At 40.8% G+C, this 25,579-nt stretch overlaps 1 protein-coding gene across 1 annotated transcript in view; it reads right to left on the bottom strand.

Annotated features, from left to right (window-relative positions):
* Positions 1 to 25,579, bottom strand: part of LOC149218012 (uncharacterized) — a 306,427-nt gene that overhangs the window by 242,268 nt on the left and 38,580 nt on the right. The window contains exon 2 of the mRNA XM_089382332.1: positions 7,988 to 8,136. Within this exon, the coding sequence (XP_089238458.1) occupies positions 7,988 to 8,136 (149 nt within the window). The remainder of the gene's footprint in view (positions 1 to 7,987; positions 8,137 to 25,579) is intronic.

Raw genomic sequence — 25,579 nt, 5'->3', positions numbered from 1 at the left:
AACTGTAAGAATGATGTATTAACTCTTTTAGATAGTACTAATAGATAATCAAAGGGCTGTTTTTCAACTTCACACAGTGACTTGAATTTATAAGGTGTGTAGAAAGAATTGTAAGGAGATATAATTAATTTAGATTTCAGATAGAAAGATAAATTATCATAAATGGAAAACCTTTGTCCAATGTTCAAAAGTTAAACAAACTATGCTTAAGATTACATAAGATGCTTACAATTTTATGATTTAGAGGGAGCCTTTTAGACAGACAGTCCAATATCTCAATCTCTTTATGATAATAACTTCAAAAAGGAATTTTAAGAATAACTGTAACACATTTATTCTCACCTAATATCTCTGTAAAATTTAAGCACATGAAGAATAAACAAAATGAATGAAACACATGAAAAACTTATAGAAGAAAACAAAACTATATGAGACCAAATTCAGAATCCTTTGCTTTATTATCAGTGATCTAGAAACAGCTTGTACATCAATGCTTTTACAAAATTGCTTATGAAAGGTACCACCTTTGATAACTCGTAGAAGAGAGTTATTTATACAAGTTGAGTGTTAAGAAAATATCTTAAACAAATTTACAAAAATAACTTAATACAAAATCAGGAAAAATGAACTAATAGTCGATCTGTCACTATTTTGTTGTTGAACTGTTGATGACTATTCCTCAAAATTCTGAATGTTGTTGACCTGTTGATGACTGTTCCCCAAAATGCTGAATGTTGTTGATCTTTCTTTCAGTCAAGTAAATCAGTTAACTGTTCCCAGCGTTTATTATCTGGGATAGATAACTTAGTTACCCTTCGATAAACCTCATCCATTTCTGTATATTTAGTAAAAGTAGGTTTTACTAAAAATATGTGTTTTATTTCATTAAGGATGAAAAAGGTATCTCGGAGGGCATTCAGCACAAGCCTTGGTGTTGTTGTACCCTTTATATTTGAAACTATAGCTGCACTGGTCTTGACCTCTGTAAGCTTGCAGACATAGTCTTCAATAGGCATTAACTTATCATTTATCACAAATATGGAGGGCAAACCCTTGTTGGTCAAGGGTTCCAGCCTGCTGAAAAAACGTTGGACTATGACATTAACACTGCTGCACTTTTCCTCCAACTGAAGAATGAGATTTTTCTTTGTAATAACTTTCTTCACTTCCAATATGGTTGTTGTCCTATCATCAATACCCAATTCTTGAAGCTCATAGTTGTCTTTAGAATTCAGAAACTTGATTATATCAGTGGCTATTTCTGGCTTGTCCTCAAGTTGATTTGAGATAGTTTCAATAGCTTCTTGAGCTTTTTCCAACAAGTCTTTTTGATAAAAAATTATTCTGATATAAGGCCAGATATCTTTGATTGATTCAATGATCTCTTCCCATATAATCTCCTTTACTAAACCCAGTGTATTTCCGAGGTAAGAGTCTTTGACTTCTTTCTGCAATACCTCAATTTGACCTCTTGCCCTCTGCAACTCAACTGCATGTGAGTTGTCTGCAACTGTTTTCATGTGTTGTAGTGTCTTCAACTGATCCTGCAATTTCTTGATTTCCTCTGTTTGAATAGACAGGTTCTGAACAGCTTCAACAAGTTGTTCAACTCCTGTTGTACCTGTGGTTGTTGCTGTCCCTGAGGCAGAAACTATAGTTATAGAGACTGTTGTAAGAGGAACTACATCCATTGGAATATTGGCCATTTTCACAGCTTCCTCTTTCTCTTTGACAAGTTTTTCCATTTGTTCCTCCATCTGTTTTATTTGCAAATTTTGTTCTATGATGAGCTTCATCATGTCAGATTTCTGAGCCTCAATTTCTTCAATTTATTTAGTCATTGGGTCCTCTGAAGCTGGCAATTTGAGTTGCTTCCTTAATGCTGAAATCTCAACATTTTTCTTCTTGACAATTTCTTTTGTAGCGTTTATATCAGAGGGATCATATCCCATCTTCAGCACCAGATCTTCCAAAGCTTTGATCTTGGTGTCTTTTGCCAATGAGGAAACTTTCTCAAGCTTGAGCTGTGACTGTGTATTAGCCAAGGTAACCTGCATCTTTGACAGACTCATGGCAGTGTTAGTTAAAGTGGAAGCAATCATTTGGCCAATCTATTTGTGCATCACAATTTGGTCAATTGGATGTACATCTTTAACAATGAATTCAAAGGAAGTTTGCTTCTGGTAATGTGCAGTAGTTTTGGGTTGTGGAATCTAAGCTTGTAAGAAAGCCATCTGCATCTTACCCTTTTCAGAGTCGAAGACTAAAATAAGTCTGGCTTGAGAACTAGAAGAGTGTTTGAGTATAAGTGTTTAACTTTAATTCCTCATTCTTCTTCTTAATTTCACTGAAAACATGAAAAATATCATCTTCTTTATCCTTTTGACTGCCTTCACTGATCTGAATCACCTATTGTTCATGAGATGTGGTGGAATGAGTGGGAGACTGAGTAGACTATCCACTAGACTATGTGAAAAGAGATGTCTCTCCAAGTCCATCAAATGTTGTTTTCTGTGACTCATTAGTTGCACTGACCTTCAAGGAGATCTTAGGCCTCTTCTTTCTGTGTACAATTCTAAAGCCTTTACTTGATGCTTCTTCTGTAGGGGATGATTGTTCTTCCCTTCCTCGTTTGGCTGTCTTTTCCTATGCAAGTGGAGTTTGTATATTTGAAGTAGAGACTACCTACTCTTCAGCTTCTTTAAGGGTGTTCTCCTAATTTGATATTAATCTAAGACAATTAATAAGGTATTACAGACTCATGTTCATGGATGTGCCTATGTTATTTTATGCAACAGATCAATAAGATTGCAAAATACACAAGCAATGAAGCAGTTAAAGAAAACATAACATGCAACACATATAAACACAACAAGTTTAATAAGGAGTTCACCCAATACTCTTGGGCTACGTCTCCTGGTCCAGCCTTCAGTGGTGGCCTCTCTATTATGTTTTCAAAGCAGAGTTTTTACAACAGTGAGCTCAATTTGAGTCTCACTCAACAGATACAAATCAGTAAGACTGTACTTGGATTCCCCAAGTCTCTGGAGTACACAGACTCTCCTCACTAAACTCTTGACCTCTATTGGTCACAGTAGTATGAGCCCAATTTGAGACTCATACATGACAGGCATTACAGAGGAGTGCGCTTGAACCTCTCAAGCCTTCTCTGGAGTACACAGACTCTCTGACTCTCTCTATCTCTGTCTTAACTCTGGCTCGATGTTGCCTTTGCTTCTGTAGGTCAGCTCGGCTTCTTCTCTCTGCTTTCGGCTTACTGCCTACTGCTCTTCTTTTTTTTCTCTCTCTGTCAGTTTGTGGCTTTTAAGCCAATCTGCTTCCTGACTGTTTGTTTCCGCTTCCTGGCTTTCCGGTTCCCCTGCCTTTGTCCGTTTGAATCCCTCTGTCCTGCGTAATCAGTCACTGTATAACGCCTCACAGGGAGGTGGCCACCTATTTCATAACGGATGAGTGTCAGTTCTCTTGGACATATTTGAAACGACCGTTTTTTCCATTAACTCCAAGAATGCCCGCGAAACACGACCTTTTGCCAATGCATCGTCCATATCGGACTTCAAATCCTATGTGACCTCGCTTCATAACCTTGTCAAATCCAGTCATCCATCGGAATAGGTCTTCGCCGTTGATCTTGGGGCCATAGATCCAACAGTCATCGTTCATATCGGGCGGTTAAGTAACATGATGTTTACCCGTCGATGTGAGCGGTTCTCTCTCTCTTCCCCGGGACGCGTGGCACTCACTGTATGGCATCGGGAGGAACTCAGTTGAAACTGCTTACCGCTCGAAGCCCCTCCGATATTTTGCCGGTTTTGTGGAATCCCGCTCCGACGTAACCGAACAATGTTTTCCGCATTTTATAATTATTTCAGGTCCGGGTGCTCGGGGCTTCTCTTCACTGAGAGGCTTGCCCTGCGATATGCAATTAGCGACTTGTCACTAATCGCATATCGGAAACTACCTCTGTTGCTTAAAATTATCCCCGCATTTGCTGGTTGGGGTCAGCGCGCGTTACCATGGTCCGCCACTCTGTGTGCTAAATCGACGGCCCTCATTGATCCGCACTGATCGCCATTGCAACTGTTTGAGGATTCCCTCCAATAGCTTGATCTTTATAAGACTTTGAATCTTTGGCATGATTTTTAAAGAGTTCATGAAAACTTAGAGAGTGTTCTAGGATCCATTTGGATCATTTCCTTCCATTCTAACAGATTTTTGTATTGCTCAATCGCAGGGCTGGCTGTGTGATGATATGGAGTATATTTATTTTCTACTCTGAGTTTTGAAATCACTCCAATTGGTTCATAAGACCAAGTAAAGTTGAGGCCAAACTTCATCTCTTTAAATAACCTGGCTGCTTCTTCTCCTGCTGCTCTAGTGTTATAGATGAATGGACCAACCTGAGCTTTTAGCTTAAACTGTGATTTCTTCTTTGCAGCCACAAAATGCACTTCATCTGCATTGAGCCTCTACCTAATATATTCTAATGCAAAAATTCTCATAGGGAGGTACTTAGGCAGCTTGTAAGGTGGAAGCTCACAGCCAAAGACTCTGATCTCTGTATAATTTTGGTAAAGATACCAATCTCCTATTGTGGCTTGATCAACTAGCTGCAAAACTTTTACAATTTCATCACTAATCCTTGGTTTTGGAGTACTGCTCAGAAGATTAATGGCTGGATGAACAAACAATTCTATGAATTGTTTATATGAAAATTCTTCTTTCTCCTTCATTCCCATAGAAGTCCAAAAGATAACTGATTGCTAGTTCCCTTCTTCATCTAGCTTCTGCAAAGTGAATGGAAACTTGTCTCCCTGAAAATAGATAAAAAGATATACAAGTACTGAAGCATACTTGAATACTTCTTCAATATTGAACTGGACAAATTGTTCATGAATGGCCTCAGCTAGAAATTGACTAAAGTTAAAAAGAACAGTGGGTTTGGAACTAGCAGAAAAGATAGACAAGAAACCAATGATGGCTTCATCTACATATTGATCAGAATAGTAACCAAGGAGATAAGAGAGAATGGTGGTAATTTGCTTGGTTCTGTCTGGGAATATAGATGAATCATAGGGAGGGTTTCTTTTAGGCAGAGGGTTATCTACAGCTAGGAAAAGTTCTAGGGTTTGAGCTCTTTTAGTGAAATCCAGCTTCTGATAGGCTTCTATTAGGCTTTCATGAGAAAAAGGAGTGGTTGGCACAATAGTTGGGGCTTGCAACATCTGGTCAATGGACTGGGCATTGATGGAGCACAAGATTTCTCCTGTAGGTGAGATAATAGCTCTTTGAGTGGGGTCATAAGCTGCATGGCATTTTCTGATGAATTCAGGTGCTCTGTGGATCTGAGGGAAAATGTAATGAGGAAGATGGGAGTCCCAAAGTCCAATTTCGTCAGTTTGATCAATGAATTGGTCCTCCATCCAACAATAGATCTCAAACAAGTCAAATTCGAACAAGGACTCATGGATTTTACAGTCTCTGTCAACCAAGGGAGTATGATGGAAATCAACTTGTGGATGAATGAGAGGATTTTGGGTTTCTGCAACTTCCTTCCCCTTAGGAGGCATTCTGTTGATTGAATTACAAACTGAAAATGACAGAAATGGGAAGGAGTTGGCTAAAAAACAGTGTAATTTAAATAAATTGAGTGAACTTGGATGCCGGCTCGTTTGTTAACAGGACAAAAAATTGGCTTGAATGGTGAATTGGTCGTTTTGACTAAGCTGCAAGTATCCAGTGATCAATTGAGTTACGGGAATACACTGTGTAACAATTTTTATGAAAGAACAAGGTTTATAAGGCATAAAATGGAGTGGGTGCGTTAATCAACGGCTAAATTTGTATGAATTCTCATTTGCAGGGGTGGCGAATTAAATGGATAATAGGCAGACAAGCGGAAGATTGGTCCATGTAGGATGATGGGACAGAGGAAGTGACGGGGTGTTGTCGTAGACGATGGCGTGGGAGCGGCGGTGATGGAGGAGGCTGAAAACTACGTTTGGGAGTGAGTTTAGGCGGTAAATGGTTTGGGATTTTAAGTCCCGAATAACTAGGAGCGGAGGTTGGCAGTTTCGGAGGGTGGTTTCTAAAACTGCTGACTTCGGACCCCCCTTCCGCTGATAACGTTCGAACGGCAAGGGAGGGCCGAGGAGCAATGTAGGCCGTCAGATCGGAGGGAGATGCGAGGGATGAAAGGAAAATGGGGGGAGTTTAATTAAGTGAGGCGGAAGGTGATGGTGGGGTCGAAAAGATATGATGGATGTGACAGGTGTGGGGTCCGAAGGGAATCAATGGATAAAGCTGAATAACATTGAGGTTTAGCAAATAATGGTTAATTAAAACCATTCGTTATATGCACATATATCCAATGATTTGACTTAGGATAAAAATCCTATCATGCTCCAATTTTATTTCATTTCTCTACCTACCCTTAACTCTCCTAACATTTTTTGCAATCTTAGTCACCCGAGTGCATTTAGACTAGCAACTCAACATTTTCCTTTTAATAATTAATCTACTTCTATCCCTTATTGCTTCCATTTGCTCAGATTAAACTATTGAGCCAATTTTATTTGCTACCCATTAACAAAAAATTTAAATCTAATCCAATCATGATTAAACTGTACGATTGAATTGTATGAACTAGTGTGGCATTTTAACAAGCTGCACACAATTTTATTTGCAATAATAAAATTGACTAAGAGTAGTGGCATTTGGATGTGCAACACTTTCAGAATTTGTTATTTTTTCTTTTATTTCTAACCTAATTTATTTTTGCCTTCCTTTTTTAGGGCATCTATTCTAACATTTTATTTATGGACTTATTCATCAAAATATTTCTAACATTTTGTTTCTTTATTCTTTTTGTCCATATCCTAACTTAACATTTTCTTAAAATATATTTTCATTTTTTGCTAACTTACCAAAATAAAAAAAATTCTACAACACTATTGTCAAAATTTAATTTCGACATTGATTAAATTGAGTTATCTACTTGTTTCATTGAGATCACAAGAACACTAGTCACCTAGAGCTGTAAATACTAAATTATAACAAAACAATGGGTGTCTATCCCTCTCCAATTTTCTATCATCTAAGCAAAAAAAAAATACAACCAAAGTTATCTTCAACACAACTCCAAAAATCATGGATTTAGTCAATCTATTAGCTACCTAATACTGACTTATTGCTTGAGATGATTGAATCAGGATGAGCCCGTAGCTAACATTGAGTGCAATTAATGGAACATAGTAAAGATTCGGTGGTCAATGCCCATAGCCTTCTCCAAATGAACCCATTATAAAGTCTAAATGATATCACAACCCTCAGAAAACATATGTTCCTGAATAAACAATCAATCAGATCAGATTAAAATGGTATACCATATTAATTAACAAGGGAGAGAATAAAGCCTACACAATTTGTGCCCATACAACAGGTCAAAATATTGTCAAGCATAGGATCACGAGAGATCCTTTTTGTAAAGTGTAGGGTAATCACTTGATAAAGCATGCTAGTTTGCTATTAATCTTCATCTATATTGGAATAAGATAGAGAATAGAAAATACAAGCAATAATAAAAAGTTGCAAGTGCAGGAAACCAATAAAACACATCTCACTATTTAGAAATTAAAAAGGAAAGCATTCTAAGGCACAAATTCACATGCATTGAACTAATCAAGAATATGAAACTACTAACGTCAAGCTTCATCAATGATCACCAAACAACAATTATATATCTATAAAGAAGACAATAAATAGCTTCAGATTTATCTTACCAATCACTACAGTGAAACAAAAAAAACTGGAAGATAACAATGTCGAATTGGAAGTACTTAAGGGCCAGAAATGCATGATATAATGAAGACCGTTAAGTAGATTCCCCAATTAAAATAAACAACCACCTATACACTATTGATTTCATAGAATTTTCGCAAAACTAAAAGACTGTATATAAGTAGCTTACCTGCATGTAATTATATAATGCGATCGAGGGAATTGCTATAATTATGATGAAAATAAACTTCCTTACTACAAGCTCGAAACCAGCTACATCTTTCTTAGATAATGCTGTAGAAGAGTCTCTTTGCATATAAGACAAAGCTACATGCAAACCTATATCAATAATACAAGATGATCATCAACATGTACACAATAACAAGAAATGATACATTGAATCAAAATCAAGGCCATACAATCTCGTTGATAAAAATTGAAAGGAAAAATATATCTAAGCATTTTTTCTATCTCTTTGATGATGGGTGAAGGTTCACTCCAAACATCGAAATTCCAAACAATTTGATGCAATTTAATTATTGGTTTTTACAAACACAAGCATGGATAGGAATAAACATAATAATGAGAAAGAGTGGTTTCATTTATTAATTACATAATGCATTGTCTCATTACAGAGTAGGGGAAGAGATGTATGTTACATAACTCCCAAATACCTAGCTGATAACCACTACACTAATAATTAATTACTATATTATTACATCACATTATTAATAGACTTTATTATATATCTAAGTCTATCTCCCAAATTTATAAGTTATAAATATGATCATTATCTCTAACACCCTTTCATAATGGTCATTTTATATGCTTGTTCAAAATGCAAAGAAAAAAAAAAACTTTGGACACAATTTGCACATTGTTGACTTTGACAACATGGAAAAGGTGGATGATTCATGAAATGGATGTAAAAATAGCCTTCTTGAATGGATACTTGAAAGAGAATGTCTACATGTCTTAACCAAAAGGATTTGCTACAAAAGGTCAGGAATATAAGGTATGCAAGCTCATTAAGTCTTTGTATGGCCTTGTTACCTGCTAAGTTGTACCTATTACCCACCCTTTTGTGGGTGATATCCCTAGAAGAAATTTTCTCTCGAAGATGATCCTCAGGTGGCAGCGAGCAGCCCCTTGCAACCACCAACTAGCTCGTTGTGCCATTTCTTTGCCACCTGAGCCAGCCATGTGGTCCCTCAACCATCTGTCATTATCGTATGTTTGAAGGTGGGCCTCCCAAACTGAAAGGTATGCCTTGTCATTTGGTAATTGAGTCTTGTAGTTTGCTTATCATGGATACTTTTGGGCATGGATTTATGAGCGGATTCGGCGGAAAGAGTGGGATAGGTCTGTGCTCTTGTCCCCCAAACCTCTTTTCGATGTTAACCTTGGACCCTAGTCCCACGGATCTCTTTTACTGACCTTTGGGCTTTAGGGATGGCACTACATAGGAAACCCTGATTTTGGTTGCGTGGTCCCACTCCCTCATCCACATGTATTACTCCCCTTCCACTCATTATAACCCCATTCATCATTTCTCCCACCTGGGTCCACATCCCTCCTCTAGGTCCACATAGGTTTATCCTTCGCCCTCCCCTTGCCCACACCTTGGGTCGGGCTTAGAATGATGCCCCGGAGGTTGAGGCAGATGAAAAGAAAAGTAAAAGCATAATTCGCCACATTCAACAAGAAAATGTACCACAAAATGCAAAAAATGGTTAGGACAAACACATTTAACACATGGACAAAGCCAATGCATGAGCTCTACCCCATTCTCATGGCCATCACCCTGGTTCCTATAGGCCCTAGATAAGCCTCCTTTATCATTCAGGAACCCATGATTGTCCCAACCCTTGGTGGGCATTGAACCGCCCTACCTTAAAGGATATATCCATTGTTATACCTTACACATCATGCTCTTATCCCTTGAGCCCCGAGCAGTTAATCAAAGAAACATCATAAAAGACAAAAGGCATATAAAGAAAGGTGGAAAAATCAAGCTCATGGTACCTCATGCACCATGATTTCTCCCTCCTATACATTATATACCCAAGTGTGGGCTTTCCTCTTATTAGCTACCCTTGTACCCCAGCATGTGGCCCAGGGCTACCCCTTTCATTCCACACTCCATGCATCTCTTTATCACATTCCACCACCCTTTGAAGGATGTACCTTGGACATATTATCCCCTTTAAAGGTAGAAACCACCTAATAGGATACTCGATTAACCCCATTTGGAGCTTGGAGACATTAGCACATGCCAAAGCCCGCTATGGAAGGGCGTGCCATTATGAGGTGCCCACCTGTTGTCCATGGTTTGTAAGCTCTTCAACTCGATTTCCTTTGATGACTTGTTGTACTGGAAGGCTAGGGGATGCATTGGATCTTATGTAGGATTGCAAATGGTCTCCATTTTAGGGTTTGGTCTCCCTATATGGGGTCCTAACACTCCATAGGGCTACAATGACACATGTAGGGTGTGTGTTGAGAGCCATGGGCCTCCAAAACAATAGACAACACTCCATGGATCCCTAGAGATGTTCATAGATTGCTCGAGATTCACCTATTGGACAAGGAAGATGCACCTGGTTCACCATGCCCAGCCAGCCCCACAGTTGTACCATGCACTTGGTAGATGATCCAGGACTTATATGCTAATGTGGTATTACTTACACCATCATCTGAGACGATACAGATAGTCTACAGGCATCTTCTATCTACTTGGAGACCCGTGAGGTTACTTGTGTGCCCCCGCACCCATTGGGAGCACCACAGGTTTACTATTTGGGGAACAAGGGGCGAACCCCTTGTCCACTACTTTTGGGAGTCCTATTCATCATTGTGGCACTTATGGACTTCATTAGGCTTCTTAGAAGGCCCAACAACATGTATTATTGATTATTTGACCTCTTGAAAGGCTTATTCTTTTGTTTGTGAGCTAGTTTGGTGGGCTTTTCACCAAAAGTTAGTTATTTTGCACATTATTTTATTTTAGGGGCTAATGTAGGCCTAATTAGCTAAATCGAACTCATTAGAAGTATATAAATACAAGTGATGTGAATTCATTTTAGCATCATCACTTGGATTTGGAACTAGTATCTCTTTAGATATTTTCGCTATCCTTCTCGGAGGACGAATTTTTGGAGCATGGAATGAATTTTGATGTTTGGATAATTTTCATCTTTCTTGGAGCTTATTGATGGCAAGTTGTTTTAGGATGTTTGGATATATTCTTATACATGTAAGTACAATTTAATGGTATTCTTTCTTTCTAATTTTGTCACGTACATTGTTGCTGGGATTTCGCTACACTAGGGCTTATTTGCTGCATCTCTTATGCAAAGTTGTGGAAACTTCGTTCCTGGATAGTGAATGCTTCATGTATGGGCCATGTATAATGAATGAATGTTCCTAGGGATGCTTCATTACATAAATTCATCTTGACAAGCCATTTATGTTTCAAAACGAAGTATAAAGTCTTTGAAGTTGTTTTTGTTGTTGCCCTTGTGTCAAGTGAAGTTCACTTTGAGGCCTCCTTGACCTAGAAAATTCACAGGTCCATTGTCATAATTCTACCTGACTCCAGTCTCGCCAAAGGATTAGGCACTGGTCCACCCAAGATCACGTTAAACCTATTTACCTTCTCCCCTTTCCTCTTCTCTAGGTCTAGTCCTCTAGGTCACCTAGGGCATCAATTATCTCACTATCTAGCCATCCGAATACTTCAATTTTTGGTCCACCACTGCCCTGGTGTGTCCTCAATAAGCGTTCCAAATTTCATAAGATTCCGACGGTGGGATCTTGAGATATCGCAAGCCCTAGCTCGAAGATTAAGACCAATTCTTGCCCTTGGTTTTCCTTAGGCTAGAAACCTCACTAGGATCCCTGCATTGCCTTTCATTGAAAATTTATTCTTTGATCCCTTTCCCCTCCCTAATTAGGTCAAGCATGTCATTGTTTGCTAAATCCTATCCCCTTAACCGAACCTCGGGACTGCTTGGTCCTGTGTGGTGCCATGCACTATCAAGGTTAATTCTTCAAATATCACCTGGAACCCAAGTTTCCACAAGCATTCTAGGGCTTAGGGATCTCCTTTATAAGACACATACTCAAAACCTAACCCTAGAAATTTTCCCCAAGCCCTTACTAGAGAGCCTTCCATCTTGTCTCCCAAGACAAACAAGCCACACATTTGAGCCTCTCTTGTGAATAGGCTTCCAGGAACACCCCTCTCCCTATCATTGCTTCATCCATTTCGTGATCCTTATCCTAACACGTCTTCTCCCATCAGTGAAATTCCATAAAGAATAGGGAGCCTTAGTCAAGGTGATACTGGGCTATCGCTCCATTGTTGCGCTTAGCATAGTAGTAACCCTTCAAGGATCCCCTTTCAGGAACCCTGCTAGTTTGAGCAGTAATAGTACCTAGCAAGATATGAAGACCCCATGGCATATGTACAAGGAACCCATCATTTTTTTAGAAGATCAGAGGTCCAGCAAGGCATCTTGCCCTATTTTTCTCTCTCTATACTCTCTCTCTCTCTCTTCTTCTCTCAAATTTCATACCCCCTGATAGTTTTGATAGCATCGGATGTGTTCTAGCCACAAAATTTGGTGGAGAGGCTAGATACATGAGATCTCCAAAACCCAGAACCCAGAAATCATTTCTAGAAATTCCGCCTAGAAGTGTCTCAATTAGATTTTTCACTGTTTTTAAATATTTCCTAAGTCTAAACTTAGGGAATATGGTTAATTAATTAGTACTAATTGAGATAAGTTGAGAATCATCTAGAAACTCACATGGAGAAATTATCCTAGCCATCAATTATGTTTTACTCTTGGTCGTTGGTGCTCCAATAATGGATTATAAGAAGAGGTCGATGTGGTGATGGAGAACACACCAATGCAGATACTCAGTTGCCCTCACAGTAGCTTAGCACAGAAGATAGAGCTAGAGGGTGAGTAGCAGGTAGAAGAGGAGGGCAATAGCATTCCGGGAGAGTAGCAGGTAGAAGAGGAGGGCAACAGCATTCCGGGAGGAAGGTTTCGAGTCCCCGAAAGAGGCAAAGGAAGGAAGGCCAAAATTATCATTAGGCCAGCGTAAGCTCTACGCAGAGGGTGATGCAGGAGGCTCAGTGCAGAGGCTAGGGAGGTAATTTCGTTGGCAGAAATTAGTTGTGGGGTGAGAGAAAATTCTCACAATAATTTTGCTAGTATTTTCCTCAGATTAGATTCTCAGTTGGGCATCTAAATTATTGTACTCAAAATTTTCGCTGAAGAATAATAATAAAACCCTCATCTGCTGCACCGGTTTTCCCGGATTGGGTTTTTCCAAGGACAATTGTCCAAAAAGAACTGTGGAAAAATTCTTGTGTGTGTGCTAGAATTTCTCAGTTTTTAGTATTTTATTTTCCGCAGTATTTTTATGGTGAAAATTGCAGTTATGATTTTATTCGTTGTTTGTCGTAGCAAATAAACTACATAATTAAATTTTCAGCTAGAAGAATGATTTCCAGATGCTGCAATAGATAAAAATTTCAAATGGTATTAGAGCACAATTGATCAGCGAGAGAACTCAGAAAAATGGAGGAAAGGAAGTTTGCTACTCAGCAAGGGCAACAAGCCGAAATTCCCATGGGCGGCACAATATTTTGCCAGGAGGCCAAGTTGCTTGAGGAAAGTTCGATTTTTCTGAGAGGGGCAGAAAAATTCAATCCGTCCAAATTGAGTGATTCCAGAGGCAGAGAGAGAAGCTTTGTACTTTCATTGGGCAGAGCTCTAGCTAGACAGAGTTTTTGGCAGCAGTTCACTAGAAGCAGAGCCAACGTCGGGGTGGAAAAAAGGAATAGCACACTATAAATTCTTCGACATAACCATGGACATAAGTAACATTCACGAGACTTCAGATTTGTCTTCCAAATTGGAGGACAAATTTGTTTGCTTATTAGGATCAGCTTCACGGGGTGTCTGGTATATAGACAGTGGAACATCAGCACACATGACAGGGGTTAGAGAATATTTCTCTAGCTACAAGGAGGAGCAGATGGACTTCCAGATTACTATGGGAAACAAAACAAATGTACTCTAGTAGGGAGAGGTACCATAGATTTTCATAGGGAGTCAAGAGAGAACACTAGCGCTACAGATGTATTGCATGTGCCAGGATTGGGTATGATGTTGGCATTATGATGTATGTGTTATACTTGATGGCAACCCACTTGTAGCAGAACAACTCACTTGTATATGGTAACTAGATGAATCTACAAAAGAAATATCAGATGTGACAGAATGCAATGTAGGGCAGCTTTAAGGAATCAGAGTATAGCAGGCAAACAGCAAAGAATTACAAATCAGTCTTCACAGAATGAAGAAAGAGAGGTATACACAGGTTCACCATTGACCAAGCAACATATACACGCAGGTTAACAGAACAAAAGGAGTGTATAACGTACACACGCACTTTCACAGAAAGAAAAGCGCGTATATCTTGGAAAACTAAGTTTTGGTCCGAAGTATTTGGTACATGGTATTTTGATCCATGGTATTGGTCCATGGTGTTTGGTCCAAGGTATTGACCTTAAGTATTTGATCCAAGGTGTTAGCGCTTGAAATTTCACCTCAGGTTGAGAAAGGCAAACTCCAAGGCAACATCAAACCACTTAGCCTCGTAGCTAGCCCTACGGGGCAGGAGAGGGCTCCCTCCGGTATATCTCGGTAAAGATCTTCAATGGGCGAGATAACCAATAAGGAAACACTGATTTTAGGCTAGTAAACTGATAAAAAGGTTTGAATTGGAAGTTTTAAGATTTTGGTGGAAAGTTGGGGAAAGGCAATTTTGGGTGCGGGGATTGGACACAGTTTTTGCAGGGGGTTCTTTGGGGCAAGGTAGGAGACAGTATTGATGCCTTTGATAGAGGTGGATGGATGAGAATGACCGGTGAGGAGTTAAGGAGAGCAAGCAATAACCTTGAATTCCCCTTAAACAGTTGAAAACATTGATATTAAGCAAACTTAAAAGCAGAGCATGACAGTCATGAATTCTACTTTAACACTTCATTTGCCTAATTTGTAGAAGGAAAAGTAAGGAAATGATTCACATAACACACTTACAAGTATAAAGAGAAACACACCATCAATACATGTGACCACAAGAATCTCAAAAAGGACTGCAAAACCCTGGTCTTCCTTTGCCAAAAATTGCAGAGATACAATGAGTAATACAATAGAGCTTATCCCTCAAGAGTCCAACCATGAAAATGAGCAAGAAAGTACATAATATAGGCCATCTAACATCTTTCCCTGCCTCTAGGGGTCGAGCTCATCCTTCTAGGAGCTGTTTCAACCAATTCTAAACTGAGCACTAAAATTTAGGCAGTCAAAACAACTTGTCTCTATAAGCTAGGAAACCAATTCATTCATTAAATGTTTGCTATTTCATGAATGAATCTTCTAAAATATGTAAATAAGTGTCAAAATATCATAAAATTACATTAATTACATCAAAGAGGGTGAAAAATCCCATCACAAGTCAAAGTTGGTCAAAGCTGGGCGAATTCCTGAGCTGTAGGTTGAATTCCTGTGCAAACTGCCTGATGGGTCGCGCGCAATTCCTGAATGGGTCGCACGCCTTTGGAGGCACTTTTGAGGCACTTTCAGGTGTCCAAATGAGGCAAAAGTGGGCTTGTTGGAAAGTTCTGGATGTCTACTTTCCAACCCAAGTGGAATTTCTGAATTTGGTGGTCATTTGCCCCTCCAAAATTGCAATCTCCCAAGACTGCTTCCTCTGTGTCAAAAATGTGGCAGAAAGTCATTTGTTGCTTGTTTTTTGACCTTCTGGAAGCTCAAAACTTGATGAAATCTCTTGGCAATGGCTGAGCAAGTGTAACTTTCCATGACAAATCCAGAAATGCTGAGTTTTCCCAAAATGGAGTTGCCCAACGAAAGGCGCGCGACCCATTGGTGGAGAAAACCTGTTTTTTGCCCAAAAAATCACAAATGACTCAAAATGCTCAAATTTTTTTTGAAATTTGGGCTGGGAGTCCCCAATCAAGTACCATGCTCAGTCAAAGAGGCTTTGGCCAAAATTTGGAGTGGATCGGGCATTTTCTGTCGTTTTAGTGCCTTGGCCAACCTCCTTGGATCTGGCGATTGCAATTTTGACATTTCTCTAAAACCATGACACCTGTGCAAAAAGTGAAGGAGGTTTTTCTTCTTTGGCATGTTATGGACAAAAACCTCTCTCAGTTTTCCAAAATTCATCTTTTATTGCTCTGGAACATCATTTGAGTGCGACTTGTCCCGATGTGTGAAACAAGGAATTTTGTCGAAATGGAGCGAAATGAAGGGGATAAGGGGCTTCTAAATTATTGGAGAAATTTTTGGGAGTGGGGAGGGATGTTAGGAAGCAAGGGAAAGTGGAATCTCAGAGATTGAGCGAGGGGAAGGGGTCCAAAAGGGCAAAACACAGGCCAAACCTAGAAAATTGCCAAGTTGTAGCTAGAAACTAGGGTTTGTGCAAAAATGAGGAATTTGGGGGATCTCAGTGATGGGAAGCATTTGATAAGGTACTTTAAGGATAGGGTAAGGTGTATGAACATCTGGATACAAGTTTTTCCGATGATTTGACCGTCCAAGAGAAATTGCCTTCAAAACCCTAGGAGAGGGAAATGACCTTGCCTAGGTGCAACTGAAGCATGAACAAGGTGTAAAATGACTCATTAGACACTGACATGATAATGAAAACCCTATGAATGATGATAAACTCAGCTGAATGGTGACATGGACCAACATTTGGACAACTTTAGAAGGAGTGAAAGCAAACCCTAGACCTAATGCCTAGTGACCAAATTTTGCTTGAAAACTCTTTGAAATGACAAAATTTGACCTTGACACTCTGAGACCACTTTGTAAGAGCATATTTGATCATTGGAGGAAGGCTGGAAAGACTGACACTAACACAAGGTATTGGTCCTAAGTGGTTTGGTCCATCGTATTGAGAAAGACCTAAAACTATAAAAGGAGGAGAAGATCATTATGCCAAAACACACAAGCATTGAATATCTGATGAAGTGTGAGATCTAGTATGCAGGTTATTGGGTTATGGTAAATTGCTAGATTTTAACCAAGGAGGAACCTTAGCGGTTGATGGAGGATAAGATCTACTAATGGATAGGGATCTTAAGGCGTAAAATGAACTATCATTATGTGTTTTTTCTAGATCTGAATACTGACGCATTTATTATTCTGTAAATGATATGATCTGGGTATGACTGAAGTCTGGTATAGCTGTAGAACTATGAATTAATATTTGCAGATGTATATGCTGGTTGGCTTTGCGGAAAGCGCGTATACACGCAGGTTCGGCACATGAAAGTAGCGTATACATTATAAAATATGTTTTAGTTGTTGTTGTTTTTTGTTGCAGAGTTCTGGGTTCTAGTCTGGGTTCTGGTAACTGTATTCTAGTGACAGTATCAGATTGATGGGTTGTCAAAGTGACTAATTGATTCGGTTGTGGTTGGTTCAAAAGGTGATTGGTTGATGCAGATATATTTGATGATTGAATTACACTTATGATGTTGTTGATGGATCCAGTCTGAAAATTTATGAAACGTGGTCCCTGGAAGAAAAGAGAAGGTTGTAGCCTTCTGTAGGCCGACACCTACGTACTAGTAAACATATCTGCTAGTACAAGAGCTAGGGGGTTGTAGCTCCCTTCCAGTAGAAGTTGGAGAATGAGAGAAGGTTGTAGCCTTCTGCAGGTAGAAGCCTGCGTACTGGTATAAGACTGCACCAGTAAAAAAATTGTAGACAGAATTTTTTTATTATTAAAGGAAGACAGAGACGGCAGCAGCAGGTGGTTTTCACCCACATTGGGTTTCCACCTTATATCTTGGTGTTCATGTGTGTTGCTTCTGTGTGATGCTTTATTCTGCTTTTACTGCACTGTCTAATGAATTCCTAATATACTGGTTAAAGTTCAATGCATGATAATTTGGGTAAATCAAAAAGATCTCTGCATGTGTTCTGGTTGCATTAAGTATAGTTGCGTATACACGCTAGTTCACTAAGCTGAAGTAGCGTATACAAATCAGTTTTGAAAATAAATTATTGATCTGATAATACTGATTCACCCCCCCTCTCAGTATTATTTCCAACATATGAACCTAATTTCAGTATCCCAGTTACAGGATAAGGGGTATGATATTCACTTCGTAGGGAAGAAATGTTGATTTTCGGTAGCATCAGATGTGCTCTAGCCATGAAATTTGATGGAGAGGCTAAGGCACATGAGATATCCAAGACCCAGAAATCGTTTGGAGAAATTCCACCTGGATGAAAACATATTAAAATAATTAATATTTTTAATGGGTTCCTAAGTCTAAACTTAGGAAAATAAAAATATTAATGTGTATTAATATAAAATGGTTGAGAAAGTTCTAAATAACGAGGATCAAGCCAGAGCTAATCTTCGCTGTTGATTAGGGACTTAATCTCGACCGTTGAATCGTCAATAGGAAAAATATAAGATTAGGCTTGAGGGTCAGTTAGAGACACACCAAGAGAGATCAGTGAATTCGATTTTCTCAAGCAAGGTTCGCTGAGGAAATCGAGCAAGTGATCAGTTGTAGTGAGGGGAAGTTCAGCAAGAGGCTGAAGAATACATCGCAGAGAGGCAGTGAATTGTCGGGAGAGACATCACAGGCCTAGGAGGGCTGACGCAAAGACTGTAGGAGCCAACACAGAGGATGCAGAGGGTCGTAGAGGCTGACGTAGAAGCCGTAGAGGCCGACGCAGACGCCGCAGAGGTTGACGCAGAAGTCATAGAGGGCTTCAGAGGTATCGCTGGGAGATTCTGTGCGGTTGACTGGGAGCAGATTAGCTCACGTAGAGCCGAGAGAGGGTGACACAGTTCCTGAAGGGTGACAGTTCCAGAGCAGTGCTTGGAGCAGCTTTCGTTGTCCAGCACAACAAACCGCCAAAGTCACCATGGGATTGATCATCCGGTTGCTAATATGCCGAAATATCCGTCTCCAGATAGAGGTACTACTGTCGAAGAAATTCTCTGTTGCATGAGCCATTTCTGGCACCCTAGTTGTATTCATAAATCTGCTTAATAATAAAACCCTCATATATCCTGCACCGGTTTTCCCACATTGGGTTTTTCGGGGACGATTGTCCAAAAATAACGGTGTCCCTTGTGTTATTGTTTATGTTTACTTCAGTGCATGATATGTATATCTGTGAAGGCTGCATTTGTGTTTACTTTAAAGTTTATGAAATTAAATAACTTGTTAATGTAAAGAACAAGTAGGAGATAGTAAACCAGAAATTGCAGTAGGGGTTTTTGATGTGTTAGATTCAGGAATTTTCACATGGTATCAAAGCGATTGCAGATCAAAGGCGACTGAAGACACCAGCCGAGAAAATCTGAGAATTTGCAGCGGAAAAGCAGTTATCCCGAGAGATAGCATTGTTCCACAGCCAGAGACGCAGAAGGAGGAGAGACGCAGTGTGGAGGTGACGCAGTGCTTGCGTCAGCACTCTGAGCCAGGTGAAGGTGATGCAGTACCTGGGAGGAGCCCATGCAGTAGCTGCGTCAACACTCTGAGCCAGGTGAAGGTGACAGTACCTAGGAGGAGCCCACGCAATAGCTGCATCAGCTATCCAGGCCAGCGCAAAGGCAGAGGGGGGACAGATTAGGCCTACGCAGTGCCAAGTCATTTTTTCTCAGCCAGAAAGGATTGACACAATGGCCAGGAGGAGCTGACCCAGCTCTCATTGTGATTGTGCAGAGCGAGAAGGGCTCAGATTCTTTAGTTGTCGGGGCTAAGGGAGCTGAGCAGATTTTAATGTGTGGAGCTAGTGGGACGTTGTTTCTGTGAGTGCAGAACAGTGTCTAAGGAGATTGAAACAAGGTAGAGAGAAGCACTACCCCGAAAGATTTCTAGCCAAGAAATCTACATCCGGGTTGCAACAGCAAAGGAGGATTGGAGAGGACTGATTCGACAGTTGGCCTGAGGATTTCTGAGAGGGAAATCAAGACTCAGATGGAGTTTAGAGAAGAGGAGTAGAGATGGCAATGAATGGATTGAGGGATCAGGACAGATTGGACGGGGCTTCAAATTTTGTCATCTGAAAGGCCAGGATCCTAGCAATCCTGGATAAACATCACATCAAGGACTATGCCTTGAAAACAGTTGTTGTCCCAATTGGCCCTAATGCAAATGAGAAGTATGAGGAGGCCGCAGCAAAGGCGAAATTCATGATTCTAGACGGGGTCAAGGATCATGTCATACCACATATTGCTGAGAAGAAAACAGCAAGGGAGATGTGGCAAATGTTGACCACCTTATACCAGGGCTTTTTCGTGCAGTGGAAGATGTTATTAGAGAATCAGCTGAAGTCATATCAGATGCAGAAAGGAGAGGAGATAGATCCGTTCCTTCTCAGGTTGCAAGGAATTCGTGACCAGTTTACTTCAGTGGGGTCTACATCGATCTAGAGTTTATAGTCAGGACTGCTCTGAATGCAGTCTTCGAGAACTGGGAGACGTTTGTCGATATCATTTTGGGCAGAACGACTCTCCCCAGTTGGGAGGAGATGTGGGCAGCTCTTCAACAGGAAGAGATCAGGAAGTTGACTAAGGCGGGGAGTAGCAGTAAAGGAGTTTGAATCAAGAAAGACAAGGAGAAGGATGCAGATCTAGCATCTGCGGAACAGGCGGGGGTTCAGAAGAGGAAGAAGAAAGATATCTCCAAGGTCAAGTGCTTCAACTATGGGGAGTTGGGGCATTATTCCTCTCAGTGCCCTAGGAAGAAAGGAAAGGGAGAAGCTTTTGACTCAAAGATTGCTCCAGCAAAGGCGGAGAAGGATGTCGAGACTGATGACGATTGTGCCATGAGTGCTCATGCACCTCTAGAGGAGAGGTGGGGTGACATAGAGTTGTAGTCGAGAGGACTACAGAAGAAGGGGCAGGATCCTTGAGGTGCCCAAACTCTTTGGTCACATCCGGCTACGGGAGCCCTTAACGACAGTAGCATGATGACAGGTGTCGGGTGGAGCAAGGTGTGAATGGAGCGGCAAGGCAGTACTAGAGTGCAGAACTCTGTAGCAGCGCAGTAGAGGTTGCAGCAGTGTGAGAGGCACAGCCACACAGAAGAGGTTGCAGCAGCGTAGTGGCAGTAGAGGGAGCACAGGATAGCAGCAGAGGTAGCTTCAGCATCACGAGGATTCCAGATTTTCTAAGATGTCAATGTTTGGGTGAAGTCAATTACTTACTTCTCGATAATTGAGTTGCAGTGTAGCCGTTAACAGTGGCAGTGCTATGGGCAGCATGATGCAGCATGTTGAGAGGGAGCTGCAGTACAATTGTAGCAGTGGCAGTGGCAATGTCATGGGAAGCGGTACAAGAAGCAGCAATGCAGTGGATGTGGGGCAGTGGGCCAAGCATCAGTGTGATGCTTCTATGGTGAAGCATTGCTAAAGCACATTCCTCGCTAAGAGGAAGTGTTGATTTTGGGTAGCATCAGATGTGCTCTAGCCATGAAATTTGGTGGAGAGGCTAAGGCACATGAGATCTCCAAGACCCAGAAATCGTTTGGAGAAATTCCACCAAGATGAAGAGATATTAAAATAATTAATATTTTTAATGGGTTCCTAAGTCTAAACTTAGGAAAATAAAAATATTAATGTGTATTAATATAAAATGGGTGAGAAAGTTCTAAATAACAAGGATCAAGCCAGTTCTAATCTTAGCCATTGATTAGGGACTTAATCTTGGTCGTTGAATCATCAACAGGAAAAGTATAAGAGGAGGCTTGAGGGTCAGTTGGAGACACACCAAGAGAGATCAGTCAGTTCGATTTTCTAGGGCAAGGTTTGCTGAGGAAATCGAGCAAGTGATCAGTTGCAGTGAGGGGAAGTTCAGCAAGAGGCTGAAGAATACATAGCAGAGAGGTAGCGAAGTGTCGGGAGAGACAGCGCAGACCTAGGAGGGCTGACGCAGAGAATGTAGGAGCTAGCGTAGAGGACGCAGAGGGCTGTAGAGGCTGACGCAGAAGCTACAGAGGCTGACGCAAAGGACACAGAGGCTGACGCAGAAGCCGCAGAGGCTGACGCAGAAGTCGTAGAGGGCTTCAGAGGTAGCACTAGGAGATTCTGTGGGGCAGACTGGAAGCAGATCCGCTGACGCAAAGCCGAGAGAGGGTGACGCAGTTCCTGAAGGGTGACACAGTTCCACAGCAGTGCTTGGAGCAACTTTTGTTGTCTAGCACAAGGAACAGTTGGAGTCACCATGGGATTGATCATCCAGTCATTGATTTGCCGGAATATCGGTCTCCGGATAGAGGTACTACTACCAAGGACATTCTCTGTTGGGTGATCCATTTCTGGCACCCTAGTTGTATTCAGAAATCTGCTTAATAATAAAACCCTCATATATGCCGCACTGGTTTTCCCACATTGGGGTTTTCCAGGGAGTTGCAACAACAACAGATGAGAGGGAGTTGCAGTGCAGATGCAGTGTTGGCAGCAGTATGGTAGTGTCAACAAGAGCACAATTGCAGCATATATCAGAGTTGCATAGTGGTTGGTGGGCAGCAGCAGCCGGACATCAGCAACGTGACAGGAAATGATGCAGAGACAGAGTGTTGTGGCAGGGAGTGTTGCACTAGAACACATTCCTCGCTAAGATGGAGTGCTAGTTCTTGTAGCATCGGATGTGTTCTAGCCACGAAATTTGGTGGAGAGGCTAGAATATATGAGATCTCCAAAACCCTGAAATATTTTCTAGAAATTCTGCCTAGAAGTGTCTCAATTAGATTATTAACCATTTTTTAAATATTTCCTAAAGTCTAAACTTAGGGAATATGGTTAATTAATCAGTACTAATTGAGACAAGGTGAGAATCATCTAGAAACTCACATGGATCGATCCAGAAATGATCCTACCCATCGATTATGTTTTAATCTTGGTCGTTGGTGCTCCAACAGTGGATTATAAGAAGAGGTCAATGTGTTGATGGAGAACACACCAGTGTAGAGACTCAGTTGCCCAGGTAGTTCGATTTTCTCAGTAGCAGTAGTAGCTCAGCATAGAAGATAGAGCCAGAGGGTGAGTAGTAGGTGGAAGAGGAGGGCAGCATCATTCTAGGAAGAAAGTTTCCAGCCCCCGAAAGAGGCAAAGGAAGGAAGGCCGAAACTATCATAGGGCCAGCGTAAACTCTGCGCAGAGGGTGATGCAGGAGGCTCAGCGCAAAGGCTAGGGAGTTAATTTCGCTGGAAGAAATTAGCTGTGGGGTGAGAGAAAATTCATACAATAATTTTCCTAGTATTTTCCTCATATTAGATTGCCAATTGGGAATTTAAATTATTGTACTCAGAATTGCTGCTGAAGAATAATAATAAAACCCTCATCTACTGCACCGGTTTTCCCGCATTGGGTTTTTCTGGGGACAATTGTCCAAAAATAACTGTGTCAAAATTCTTGTGTGTGTGCTAGAATTTCTCAATTTTCAGTATTTTATTTTCCGCAATATTTTTATGGTGAAAATTGCAATTGTGATTTTATTCGTTGTTTGTCGTAGCAAATAAACTGCATAATTAAATTTTCAGTTAGAAGAATAATTTCCAGTTGCTGCAATAGATAAAAATTTCACATGGTATCAGAGCACAGTTGATCAGTTGGAGAGCTCAGAAAAATGAAGGAAAGGAATTTCACTGCTCAACAAGGGCAGAAGGCCGAAATTCCCAAGGATAGCGTAGTATTTTTCTAGGAGGCCAAGTTGCTTGAGGAAAGTTCGATTTTTTCTGAGGGGCTGAAAAATTCAATCCTTCCAAATCAAGTTATTCCAGAGGCAGAGGGAGCGGCTCCATTCTTTCTTTGGGTAGATCTCTAGTTGGACGCAGAGGTTTTTGCAGCAGTTCACTAGAAGCATAGCTAGCGTCGAGGTGGAAAAGAGGAATAGCACACTATAAATTCTTCAGCATAACCATAGACAAAAATAACATTCTAGGGACTTCAGATTTGTCTTCCAGATTGGAGCACGAATTTGCTTTCTTATCAGGATCAGATTCACAGGGTGTCTGGTATATAGACAATGGAGCATCAGCTCACATGACAGGGTTTAGAGAATATTCCTCTAGCTACAAGGAGGAGCAGATGGACTTCCAGATTACTATGGGAAACATAACAAAGTGTATTCTAGTAGGGAGAGGTACCATATATTTTCAGAGGGAGTCGGGAGCAAGCACCAGCGCTACAGATGTATTGCATGTGCCAGGATTGGGTATAAACCTGATTTCAGTATCCCAGTTACAGAATAAGGGGTATGATATTCACTTCGTAAGGAAGAAAGTGTACGTCAAACACCCAATCTGGAAAGAGGTAAGACAAATTGGAGTTCGAAGTAATAGATTGTACCGGTTACAGATTGATTTCCCAATGGCACTAATAGGCAATGATAGTAGCAGTGGGAAGGAGTTGAATGAGTTGTGGCATAGGAGAATGGTACATATACACCATGGAGCACTCAAGATGCTCAGAGAAACTATAACAGGGGTTCCAGAACTTGGCACGTAACACGATGATGTGTCCAGAGGATGTGTACTTGGGAAGTATGCTAAGGAAACATTTCCAAGAAGTGACAGCAGAGGTGATGGCGTGCTAGGACTCATACATTCACATATTTGTGGCTCAATGTCCATTAGAGCTCTCAGAGGTGTCGAATACTTATAACCATTCTAGGAAAACCTAGATCTACCTCTTGAAGACCAAAGATGAGGTCTTCGATCGTTTCAAAGAGTTTAAAGCTCTTGTGGAGAATGCGACAAGGAAGAAGATCAAGGTGCTTTGCTCAAATAATGGTGGAGAAAATATTGATAAAGATTTCACAGATTTCTGTACGAATGAAGACATCAAGAGAGAATGGACAGCTCCATATAATCCACAGCAAAATGGTGTCACAGAGCAGAAAAACAGAATTATTGTTGTAGCTGCAAAGGCTATGTTATATGACCAGGATCTACCCAGATTTCTATGGGCATAGGCATGTAACACGACAGTATATATTCAGAACATGACTCCTCATAGAGCAATGGGGAAGAAAATGTCAGAAGGAGTCTTCATAGGGAAGAAGCCAAAAGTTAGCCACTTCAAAACTTTTGGCAGCGTTTCTTATTGCCACGTGCAAGATGATAAACGTACCAAACTGGATCAGACTGCTGAGAAGGGGTTCTTTGTTGGGTACAACAAAATGTCAAAGGCATACAGAATCTACATTCCTAGCAATAGGAAGATTGTAGTAAGGCGAGACGTGAAATTCAAATCGTACCGAGCTTTAAGGAGATCTTGTGAGATGCCTACAAGTGATCAGAATCAGTTAACCGAAGCTCCTTTGGTCCATCAGCAGCGAAGGTTACAGGGGCAGCCAGTGGGACAGGCAGGAGGACAATCACAAGGATCGAGTACTGTGACCAGTACCATTATTTCCTCAGGTGCAAGAAATCCTTGGAGTTCTCAGCAGATGGAGCAGCAGAGGCATGATGAGGAGGAGTTGGCTAAACCTCCCACGACTAGTGGTTGAGCCAGCAGAGAGGTTTGTTAGACATTGAGAGATGCATAGGAGTTTATTGGAACCCCTAGGACGAACAAAAGACAGCGCAGACAGCCTCACAAGTACCAAGCATTGGTGCCTCAGGTTTCAGAACCTTGCAGCTTTCAGGAGGCCGCACAACATCAAGTGTGTGCCATGGTAGAAGAGTATAGCT

This window comes from Pinus tabuliformis, chromosome Q (assembly GCF_031772625.1).
Source record: "Pinus tabuliformis cultivar Carrire ecotype Pingquan chromosome Q, CPIR1, whole genome shotgun sequence".
In the NCBI taxonomy this organism is placed as follows: Eukaryota; Viridiplantae; Streptophyta; class Pinopsida; order Pinales; family Pinaceae; genus Pinus; species Pinus tabuliformis.
This window is presented reverse-complemented; position numbering and strand designations above follow the sequence as displayed.